Source organism: Nicotiana tabacum, chromosome 23 (assembly GCF_000715075.1).
Source record: "Nicotiana tabacum cultivar K326 chromosome 23, ASM71507v2, whole genome shotgun sequence".
NCBI classification, from domain to species: Eukaryota; Viridiplantae; Streptophyta; class Magnoliopsida; order Solanales; family Solanaceae; genus Nicotiana; species Nicotiana tabacum.
The window spans coordinates 33,899,688-33,912,069 of record NC_134102.1 but is presented as its reverse complement, the minus strand read 5'-3'; the positions used below and the strand labels follow the sequence as shown (position 1 = coordinate 33,912,069).

General features: G+C 34.8%; 1 protein-coding gene across 1 annotated transcript; it reads right to left on the bottom strand.

Moving 5' to 3' along the window:
• Positions 1-4,565: 4,565 nt before the first annotated feature.
• LOC107801476 (uncharacterized) lies at positions 4,566-6,325 on the bottom strand. Its single transcript, XM_016624805.2, has 3 exons — positions 5,665-6,325; positions 5,328-5,501; positions 4,566-5,049 (listed from the first exon to the last, which is right to left on the bottom strand). Exons 1-3 carry the CDS (start codon positions 5,720-5,722, stop codon positions 4,643-4,645), a joined length of 639 nt encoding a protein of 212 aa, XP_016480291.1. The 5' UTR covers positions 5,723-6,325; the 3' UTR covers positions 4,566-4,642.
• Between the last annotated feature and the right edge of the window lie 6,057 nt (positions 6,326-12,382).

Below are 12,382 nucleotides of genomic sequence, written 5' to 3'. Positions count from 1 at the left end.
TATAAGAAATGGTATCTACGTCTGAAAGCCATTCTTGGCTCTCAAGATGTATGGGAAATCGTAGATAGAGGGTATGCAAAACCCGAGGAAAAAGAGGTCTTGGCAAAGACGAGGAAGAAGGATCAATAAGCCCTCACACTCATCCACCAATATTTGGATGATGCCATATTTGAGAAAGTGACAGATGCTACCACCTCAAAGGAAGCTTGAGAGATTTTACAAAATGTTCTCCAAGGAGTTAAGAAAGTGACAGATGCTACCACCTCAATTGAGAAGATACGGGGAGGACATAGAAGATGTTTGTGTGGTAGAAATAATCCTTCGCACTTTAACACCTAAATTTAATTTTATGATGTGTGTTATTTAGGAGTCTAAAGATTTAGACTCTATTATAGTGGATCAATTAGAGGGTTCTTTACAGGACCATGAACAAAAGATCAAGAGGAGACAAGAAGTGCCATTGGAGCAACTTCTTAAAAGTCAGGCATCCTTTAAGGATTATGAAGGTGAAAAGATCTATCGAGGGAATGGACGAGGACGAGGACGTGGCGGTCATGGAAGAGGAAGAAGTAACGGTAACAACTTCAACAATAAAGTTTAAGTTCACTAAACATTCAGAGATTGTGGTCGTGGACAAAGAGGAGGAAAAGGATGTGGCTACTACCAAGAAAATAATGGACAAAGGTATGACAAATAAAAAATTGAGTGTTATAATTGTCATAAATTTGGCAATTACTCTTGGAAATATTGTAGCAATGTTGAAGAAAAATCTAACCTTGTTGACGATTAGAAAGAAGAAGATGAGTCAACGTTGTCGCTGGCACTCAAGGAAGAAGGTAGGGATGATTGTAGCTCGTGGTATTTGGACAATGGAGCAAGTAATCATATGTGTGGATGCAAAGAGAAGTTTGTGGAGATCAATAAAACGGTGATAGGTAATGTGTCCTTTGGAGATACCTCAAAGATTCAAATCGAAGGGATAGGTACAATTATAATCTTCTGTAAAAATGGTGACCATAAGTTAATTCAAGATGTTTATTATGTCCCAAAATTAACAAGTAATATTTTGAGTTTGGACCAATTTCTTGAAAATGAATATGATACCCACATGAAAAATATGCATCTTTGGCTTAGAGATTCAGGTAAAATTCTAATTGCTAAAGTGCATGTGGCAAAGAATAGATTATTTTCTCTCAATCTTAAAACAATTGATACAAAGTGTTTGAAGGCTAATGTGCAAGATGAATCATGGTGTTGGAACATGTGATTTGGGCACTTGAATTTTGAAGCACTCAAATTATTGAGCGAAAAAAATATGGTGCATGGGATACCATCAATCAACTATCCCAATCAATTGTATGAAGCTAGTCTTCTTGGAAAACATGCAAGGAGGAGTTTTCCAAAGGAGGACATATCAAGATCAACCAAACCGCTTCAGCTTGTTTACACTAATGTGTGTGGACCAATCAATCCACCTTCTTTTGATAAAAATAAATACTTTTTGCTTTTCATTGATGACTTTAGTAGAAAGACTTGGGTTTATTTCTTGAACCAAAAATCTAAAGTTTTTGCTGCTTTTAAAATTTTTAAACTACTTGTGGAAAAAAAAAGTGGATATGAAATAAAATCTTTAAGGTCCGATAGAGGAGGCGAGTTAACTTCAAAAGAATTTAATGACTTCTGTTAGTCTCGTGAAATTCGTCGCCCTCTAACGGTACCTTATTCACCCCACCAAAATGGAATTTCAGAGATAAAGAATCGAACGATTCTTAATATAGATAGATATATGTTGAAAGCTAAAATTATGCCCAAGGAATTTTGGGCGGAAGCTATTTCTTGTGCAGTTTATTTGAATAATAGGTCTCCAACAAGAAATGTTAGAGATCAAACCCCTCAAGAAGCATGCAGTGGAAGAAAACCAGGTGTCAAGCACTTGAGAATCTTTGGGAGCATAGCCTATGTTCATGTGCCACAACAAGGGAGAGCAAATCTTGACGATCAAAGTGTCAAGCATGCGTTTATTGGATGTGATACGAGTTCAAAAGGCTACAAGTTATACAACCCAAGCAGCGGCAAGGTGGTGGTAAGTCGCGATGTTGAATTTGATGAATAATTGACATGGAATTGGGAAGCTCAGTAAGAAACTTCATATGATTTTCTTCCATACTTTTGTGATGAAGAAGAACTAAAGACCGTGGAACCTGTGCAGGATAAAACTCCACCTCCTTCACCAACCAATGTTGCATCTCCCTCTTCTCAAGAAAGTTCAAATGAACAACCGCAAAGGACAAGGAGTATTCAAGAGCTCTATGATACATAAGAAGTTACTAATTTTGATTTTTTATATTGTCTTTTTGCTGACAGTGAACCAATAAACTTTGATGAAGCTGTTACAAACAAAAAGTGGAGACAATCCATGGAAGAGGAGATCAAGTCAATAGAGAAGAACAACACTTGGGAGTTAACAACTCTACCCAAGGGTCGTCGAGCAATTGGAGTTAAATGAGTATACAAGACAAAGAAGAATGCTAATGGAGATGTGGAGAAATACAAGGCACGACTTGTGGCTAAAGGCTACAAGCAAAGGCAAGGCATTGACTATGAAGAAGCCTATGCACATGTTGCCCGCATGGAGACAATTTGTTTGCTTATCTCTTTGGCGGCACAAATGAAGTAGAAGATCCATCAACTAGACGTCAAGTCAGCCTTTTTAAATGGCTATCTTGAAAAAGAAGTCTATGTTGAACAACCATTGGGATTTGTGGTCAAAAACCATGAAGATAAAGTGTTGCAGTTGAAGAAAGCTTTAAAATGATTAAAGCAAGCCCCACGAGCATGGAATAGTTGCATCGACAAGTATTTTCAAGACAATGGGTTTACTCGTTATCTCCATTAATATGCTCTTTACCTTAAAGTTTATACTAATGGAGATATCTACTTGTTTTTCTTTATGTTGATGATTTTATTTTTACGGGTAATATCCCAAGTTTGTTTAAAACTTTTAAGAAAGATACGTCCTGTGAGTTTGAGATGACAAACATAGGGCTCATGTTATACTACTTGGGCCTAGAAGTGAAGCATATGGAGGATGGAATTTTCATCTCTCAAGAAAGCTATACGAAGGAGATGTTGAAGAAGTTCAACATGCTCGATTGCAACCCCGTGAACACACCGATGGAGAGTGGGACAAAATTGTCCAAGTTTGATGAATCAAAAGTTTTGTAGGAAGTTTGAGGTACTTTACTTGTACCAGGCCAGATATACTCTTTGCAGTTGGAGTAGTAAGCCATTTCATGGAAACTCCTACCTCCACTCATTTGAAAGTCACTAGAAGAATTCTTCGTTACCTAAAAGGTACGATCGGCTTTGGGTTGTTTTATTCTTCTTCTAGTGATTTCAACCTTGTGGTATTTTGTGATAGTGATCATGCGGGAGATATTGATGATAGAAAAAGCACAACTAGTTTTGTATTTTTCTTGGGTGATTCTGTTATTTCTTGGAGTTCAAAGAAATAATCAATTGTTACTCTCTCGACTTGTGAAGCTGAATATATTGCAGCAACATCTTGTACGCGTCATGCTATTTGGCTGAGAAGATTATTAAAAGAGCTCAATTTGCCAAGCTACAGAGATTTGTATTGATAACAAATCCGCACAGACACTTGCCAAGAATCCATTGTATCATGATCAAAGCAAGCATATAGATACAAGGTATCACTTCATCAGAGAATGCATTGCCAAGAAGGAAGTCGAGCTCAAATATGTGAAATCTCATGATCAAGTTGCAGATATCTTCACAAAGCCTCTCAAGTTTGACGATTTTTAGAGATTGAGATAAGACTTGGAATGAAAAAGAAAAAATAAAATTAAGGGAGAGATTTGTACGGTCAGCCTCATTAAATAAAAAGAGAAACAAAAAAACTAAAGGAAAAATGTGATTGGTGGAAAATAAAGCAATGGTAGACGGCAATTGATTTTGATGGATCAATTGATTTTGGTATTGCAATTTGCAATATGCAAAAATGTTGATTGGTTGGATTTGCGGCTGGGCGGTGGAACAAATTTGCAAGATATGCAAATTGTCATATACCAATCAATTTTGATTGGTTAAGCAATAGGCTCTTCGTGCTACAAATAGAGGCCCTCGTTCCTCATTTCAAACATACCAAAATAAGAGAGAAGTAATAGCGCTGTGAGAGTAATCCACAGACTATTTTATAGTCGGTGAGAAAATAGAGTGGGAGTAATATTGTGGTGAAATATTTAAAATAAAGAGTATTATTTCTTTTGAGTCGTAATAGTTTTTTGACATGTAATATTATAGTGGTATTATATTGCTCCTTTCGGGTATTGTATTTTACCCAGTTAAAATATTTGATGTTATTGTTAGTCTCTTGTGTTATTATTTGCCGTGAATATTATTTCTGGACGGGATATATTTATTTTACCAACAGTTGTATGTGAGATCAAAGTAACATTAAACATGAATAGTTCACGCATTAAACCAAATTTCCATGTCCAAAACGGAACGAAACAATTGTTCAACAAATATAATGTAGACTGGACTTAAAAATGGAAAACAACATAAATGTTATCATAGCAACGAACACTTAAAACAAAGACAAAATGGCGTCCCAAAATGATCAAAGATGCTTGAAACCGTGATTATAAAGAAACTCATGATTCTCAATCTCAAAGTCATTAGTCTCAATCTGACTGAGTAGATAGGCGTTTGGATCGTAAAATCCCTCCACGTGTTGATCATCAAGAAAACTAACTTCATGGTGTGAGAAAATGTCGAACTTATCAATGTTGGCCAAGGTTTGAGCAACATCTTCTTCAACTTTTCTTTCTTCTTTAGAAGCATTGTCGTCGCCAGGAATTAGATCCTTGTTTCCATTTGTATCTTCATTCACAGTTTTGGCCCCTTCTTTTGCTTTGTCCATTTCCTTTTGAGGATTAACTTCATGCATACCAAAGTTTGCAATGCTTCCACTATTCCCTCCAAGTTCAAATGTGTTTGAGCCCAACATGGCCTGGTTGTCATTTCCTGCAAATTTCATGACCCTATTTTTAAAATCCGACCATCTTATGGATTTAAGTTATATAGTACGTGACAGTGTAAAAAATATTTACGCTATCAACGTAGTTTAAATTTGTGATAAAAAATTAGTACATACCATTTTTACCATGTAATACTTATAATAAAAATTTACCTATAATTATCTTGTAATCACATTATTATGTACAATTTCTCAAATCGAAGGTGCACATTCTTGTGACACATCTAATGCGTTTATTCAGATCAGTTTTTCTTGGCGAAATTACCTTCATATAGAGAAAACGCAGTGGCCACCGCATCAGTTTTTGCCAGGCTAACAAACACTTCTTCTTCACCCTTTTCTTCACCAGCATTCTCATGAATAGCTTTGCTCCCCTCTTCTTCTTTCTTGTCATGAGCAGCTTCAATGGGATCACAATTCGCAGAGATTCCAAAATTCCCTAATTATGTTAGGAAAACAAAAAAAAGGTCATCCCTTGTAGCTAAAGGTTTTTATTATGTAAACAATAACAAACACTATAGATGCATTCACTAATTACATAGTTCTTGTGGCTTATAGAATGCAAATAATAGTACTTGATGCATATTACTAGGCAAAATTACCTTCAAATAGAGAAAACTTAGCAGCCGCCGCATCAGTTTTAGCCAGGCTAACGATCATTTCTTCTTCACCTTTTTCTTCTACTACATAATTGTTTTCTTCATCAGCATTTTCATGAATAGCTTTGCTCCCCTCTTCTTCTTTCTCTACTTTCTTGTCATAAGCAGCTTGAACGGGATCAAAATTTGCAGAGATTCCAAAATTCCCTTATGTTAGGAAAACAATTAAAAATGGTCGTCCCTTGTAGCTAAATAGTACTTGATGCATATTAATATATAACATATTTTCTTTTTGCGCTAAAAAGTAAAAAATATGTTTGTGAAGAGCATGCATAGTGAAACTACCTTCATTATATGGAAATTGAGTGGGCAACTCTTCATTTTTTGCCAACCCTACAACCACTTCTTCCTCACGTTTCTCTTCAAATGCAGAAACGTCTACACAAGGAAAAACCTCTTTGCCTTTTGCATTCCCTTGCACGATCTTGGCCTCCTCATTTTCTTTGCCTGCTTCCTTCTGGGGAAAAACTTCATAGCAATCCGAGTTTGCAGCAAAGTTTTCACTCTTCTCTTCTTGAAATAATGGTGGCATGTTGAGAGCATCAATAGAAACATTAGAGGAAGAAGCCTTGTCGAATTTCTCAAGTTTCGAAGGACTTGGACTTTTACTCACTACAAAAGTTGATGACTCATTAATACAAGTAACAAATGATAATGATCTTTTAATATAGCTAATAATTTTGGTGATGAAAATATAACACAAACTAAAGTTTATGTGTCCGTGTGTTATTTAAGTTCTTCGGTGTCTTTTTACTGATCTCCTATGAAAAGTGGGAAGGGGAGCCTTAAAGCAACGATAAAGTTGTTTTCATGTGACTTATAGGTCACGGGTTCGAGCCGTGAAATCAGTCGCTGATGCTTGCATCAAGATAGACTGCCTACATTACACCCCTGGGGTGCGGCCCTTCCCTGAACCCTGCAAGAATGTTAGATACTTCGTGTATCGGGCTGGCTGCCCCTATGAGAAGTGGTGATATAACTAAAATAATATTTGTAAATATGACTATTAAACCAAATCTCCCGTGACGTTTCACGTACTTGACTGAAATAATTTTTGTGGCTTATCAAATGCATATTTAAAAGTAGTATTCACAATGAAATTACCTTCAATGTGCAACTCCTTATTTTTTACCAAGCGCAAATCCACTATGTGGATATCTTCTTTCCACCCATCTGTATTCCCTTGCATAATCTTTCCCCCCTCATTTTCTTTGTCTGCTTCTTTCTGGGGGAAAACTTCATAGCAATCCAAATTTGCAGCAAAGCTTTCACTCTTCTCTTCTTGAAATAATGGTGGCATGTTGAGAGCATCAATGGAAACATTAGAGGAAGAAGCCTTATCGAATTTCTCAAGTTTCGAAGGACTTGGACATTTACTCACTACAAAAATTGATGACTCATTAATTAATACAACTAACAAAAGATAATGATCATTTAATATAGCTAATAATTTTGGTGATGAAAATATAACACAAACTAGAATTCTTGTGTGCGTGTTTTATTTAAGGTCTTCTGCGCTATTTTTTACTGATCTCCTACGAAAAGAGGTGATTTAACAAAAATAACATTTGTAAATGACCACAAAATCAAATCTCCCGTTTCACATACTAGACTGAAATAATATTTGTTGCTTATCAAATGCAGTTTTAAGAGTAGTATTCACAAAGAAATTACCTTGAGTTTGCAACTCTTTGTTTTTTGCCAAGCGCAAAGCCACTATGTGGATATCTTCTTTCCCCTCTTTTTCTTTGTCCATTTCCTTCTGGGGAACAACTTCAACGCTATCCAACTTTTTAGAGCTTCCAATTTCTCCTTTTTGAAACAACGATAGCACGGGGATAGGATTCGCGGGGAGGTTGGAGGACGATGGCTTATAAAATCTCTTACGATTCGAAGGTTTTTTACTCCTTGATCCTGCAAATCAAGCCCATTTAGATAGATTAATAAGTATAGACTAAACAAAGTACGTGTACAAGAAAGACTAATTAAGGAAGCAAAACCGGTTACCCTTTGAATGAACCTTCTTGGATTTATCCGCATTCTTGTGGCGATTATCCGGGTTCCTAAGATTGTTGTATGCATCAGCTAAAAATGTATGTGTCGGTTTCCTTTCTATTATAGGTTCTTCAGCACTGCTCTTTTGAATTTTCGCTGCAGACTCGCTGCTCTCCGAGTTTGAACATTCTAACTTTCTTTTGTTGGAGGGTGTTTCTGAAGCCTCTCCAACCTATAGTTTAATTAACATAGTGTTAGTTATAAGCATAAAGTAAAGTAAAAATCCAACAATATTTGTAAGAGCTTAATTTATTTGCACCGCCCGATGTAAGTAATTTTTGCACACCTTAATTAATTACAACCCGCATTTCTAGAAGGCTTACCTTTAAGTGACTCGACAGGGTAAAAATTCTTTACATTTAAGGGTCGTTTCGTTAAAAAACAAGTTATCCCAGGATTAGTCATCCCTGAATTGTTATCCCACCCTCCTATATTAAAGATAAAAATAACACTACAATTTCGGGATTAGTTATACTGCGATTTGTCTCAACCTAACGTGGGATAAACTCATTCTCAAATTTAATCCGGGGATTAATTATTTCTTATCTCTCGTACCTGTATATGGTCGAAACCTATTAGTCAGTCGTATGGATTGGTCGAGATAATAATACTTCGATCGAAAGGTATCTGCGTAAGGTCAAGTCGAGGTCCAAAGTGATAGCGTCATAATTCGAGCTCCAAGACCGATCAAGGATCGTCTCGGTGTCATTATCGGGCCCATAACCAAATCGAACCATAAGGCAACGCGAAGGTTGTCGGAGATGCACAGACCGACCGACACCCACCCCGAATATCAAGACTCCGAGTTAGGATCGAGCTCAAGTCAAGGCCGATGACTCGATCCAATATCGAGTTCGAGTCAGTATCGAGCTCAAGTCAAGGCCGATGACTCGATCCAATATCGAGTTCGAGTCAGTAACGAGCTCACAGACAAGGGTCGTTGCAACCACACTAAGGGAAAGAATCTTGGCAGAAATTAGGGAAAAGACAATTCATCATGGGTTCTCCACTATATATTTTTTATTGTATACAAAGTAGGATCTCTCTACTATAAAGAGGGGGATTATTGTAAGCATAAGACATTCACACGTTGTAACAAAAAACTACTTCTCTTATTGAAAGATAAACCCTTGGAGCTTGTTTTACTTTAGCATACTCATTCTTCTTATTCAAAAATTTATCTCCCGCTTCTATAGTCAAGAATCTACACATTTCTATTTCTCTGTACGATTTGTGTCAGACTATATCACATATCCTTAGAACTACTTATAAATTTAACTTTATCCGATTTTCCGGGTAAACAATACCAAACGAGCCCTTACGGATAACTTAAACTCTACTTGTAATAACTCATTTAATGTAACAACTTACCATAAACTCTCTTGCTACATTCTCTTCTGTGTAGTGATTATCCGAGTTCATGAGGTTGTTGTATGCAATCGCGGGTAAATTCTCAATAGGCTTTTCGGTCAACATCACTTCACATCCAACAGGCAGTTCACTACTACTGCCCTTTTGTTTCTTTGCTGCAGGTTCTTTCCCTGAGTTTGAAGATTGTGCTTTTCTTTTCTTGTTGTGTTGCTCAACCTTAGTTTAATCAAAATACTGTTGTAAGAAATGTGTAACAGTATAATAAAGAAAGTTTATATTTGTAATAATCTAATAGCTTACCCTAAACTCTTTTACTTCATTGGTTTCTGGATCTACTTCTACCTTCAGTTTCTCGAAACCCTTGAATATGAACCTTCTTACATCCGCCACAGACCGGCATTCGGCACTTTTTTTCTCATGGTAGTAAAACTGCAACACAACAAGGTTTTTCTTACGATTGCAATTATTAATTAATACAATATTAGTATAAATTAGAAGTTTGATTCTTCATTTTTCTCATTTTCTTGAATTATCTTTTCGTTAGAGCGTCTAGTTTTTAGGATCAAGATATAACCACCGAATTAAAACAAAATTTTAATTAAGTTGTATGTGCCAACAATAAATCGTAGTTACCGTATCGTAATGTCCATTTGGACGTTGTCTCGTTTCAGCAGTCCATCCAAGCAGTATGTCATTGTATTTGCTATTGAGTCCAAATGGATCGTTTGGTTGTTCTCCCGTCTATAATTCAGAGTACATAACAAAGTATTTAACTACATTAATTGTCTAATAAATATGACAAAGTTTTAAGAAAAAATTGAAATTTACACATGAACAAAATCTTAAAACCAAATGTACTAACCTTATTCAATTTTACTGTATAAGTGTTAGCTTCGCTTTCTAAAGGTAGAATTACGAAGCTAACAGGAGTGTAGCCTAGGACTTGAGCATTAACCAACCTTCTCTTCCTCGCAGTGAGTTGCTGGGGAGTTACACGCTCATTCTGCAATAGAAAAATTGTTAATTAATTAAGATATTTTGCTAGTTATTGACTTTGATTGGAAAATGATAGCCCTAATTCTCAGTCCTTTAGTGTAATAGACAAACTAACTAAGAAACTAAGAAAAAGAACTGTGAAACAACATCCGGTAAATGTCTAAGCATACTAAAAAAATTGGCTCTCTGCTGATTTGTGACAATATGTATGAGAATGCGAAAAATAATATACTAAAATGATAGAATAAATATATCATCGCACAACATGCCAATGGAAAAATAAATCTAAAGATCATAAAGTAAATCACTAAACAACAAGCAAAAGATAAAGATGTAATAATAATAATAATAATTAAAAAAATCATACCCGAGTCACCATTGTTTGCTCAATCGCTTGAGATATCAGATGGAGAGAATTCTGCTCTAGTGGTTCCTGTGGTGTAGAAGTTGATGCGATCTGTAAAAACAAATCTTTATTACATATTGGAATAAACATAAATTGAAATTATCATGATGAGAACTAAAAATGATCAATTCATTAAATTTCATAATTACATTATTATGGGCAGATTACCTTTTTGACATGCAGCACCTTCAACTCAAATTATACTACAATAAAGAAATTATTTATATGTACACAAACATTTACACTAAGTGCAATATAATAGTATTCCACGTGCTGACTGAATTAAAATCTTGGATCTACCTCTATAACTTTACTTCGAAGAGAAAAAAGTTTGAAAAGATTAATTCTACAAAATTTAACAAAGATAAAAAGACAAAAAAATTGCACAAAGTCTCCTTAAGTATTTTATATGAGGGGTAATACATACAAACGCGAATACGTAAGTTGTGTCTTAAGAATTAATGAAAGAGAAAATTACCTTTAAATGTGGTTAAACTAGATGTGCTTGCACTTATGACCTTTAGTTGGTCAATTAACTTTATTTATAACGGAAACAGTGTAATTATTGTTTTTACTTGAGACCATTTTAAATCAAATAACAAATGTGTAGATTGCAACATTAAGGCATACTAGTTATTTAGATAATCTGTTAGATTCTTGTAATATTGCATCAGTATTTGATAAAACTCCACAAACAAATCTAGGCCTAGCCGTTATTGTTCTTTAACAAAGACAATGTAAAAAAAGGAAAGAACCCTAACTACAAATAAATCTATTCTTATCTTTCTTTTTAATAAAATAGAAAATTGAAATTACTATTGTTTTAGATCTGATATATCATGTGCTTGTTTATCTGATCAATAAACATTAATCGGGGAAATAACAAAATTAATTAAAGAAACTGTTTATTTCTTTTTATAATGTGATTGCTCGCCATCTTTTTGACAGACAAAAAAGATATATGCAAACAAACAAAAGAGAAAAGCTTTTGGCGAATTCCTTTGCTATTTTTGTTTTTTCTTTTCCAAAAAACCAATTCCTGTTTGGATTCGACAAAAAACTTTCAAAAATACTTCCGAAAAAATAAAAATAAAGACCTTTAGATTTATAAAAAGATTTGTTCTCTAAAATCAAACCCAAAATGAGGCATAAAGATTGTGATAAAATTTGTCAAAATAAAATCTATATATGCACCTCTAAATTTGTTTTCTATAAGATAAACTGAAAAAAGGAAAAACAAAAACATACCCAAGTGCCACCAACGTGTATAGAAACGCACACACAAAAACACATACACACACGAACACATATAGATATAAGACCTTTAGATTTATATATAATTTTATATGTTTTTTTTCTTTGCCATTTCCTGTTTGGATTAGAAAAAACTCTCAAAAAATTCCGTAAAATTAAAAATAAATTAAAGACCTTTTGGATGTATACAAAACTTTATTCTCTAAAAATCAAAACCAACAAAAAATGAGGCATAAGGATTATGATAATATTTGTCAAAATAAAATCCATATATGCAACTAACTATTCCACTAAAATTGGTTTCTATAAACTAAACCAAGAAAAGGAAAAACAAAAACATATCCAAATGCTACTAAAGTGTATAGAAATGCCTACACACACACACACACACACACACACACACACAAAAGCACATATATAGATATAAGATAATAAAAGGTAAAGCACAAAGCAAGAAAACGAAAAGGAATAAGTAGTAGTAGTAGTAGTGTTACTGTTGTTATCGCTACATCCTCCGGTGGATGACTTGATACTCCAGAGGGTACTAACACCCATTTTGTGATATCATGAGGTTTTTGG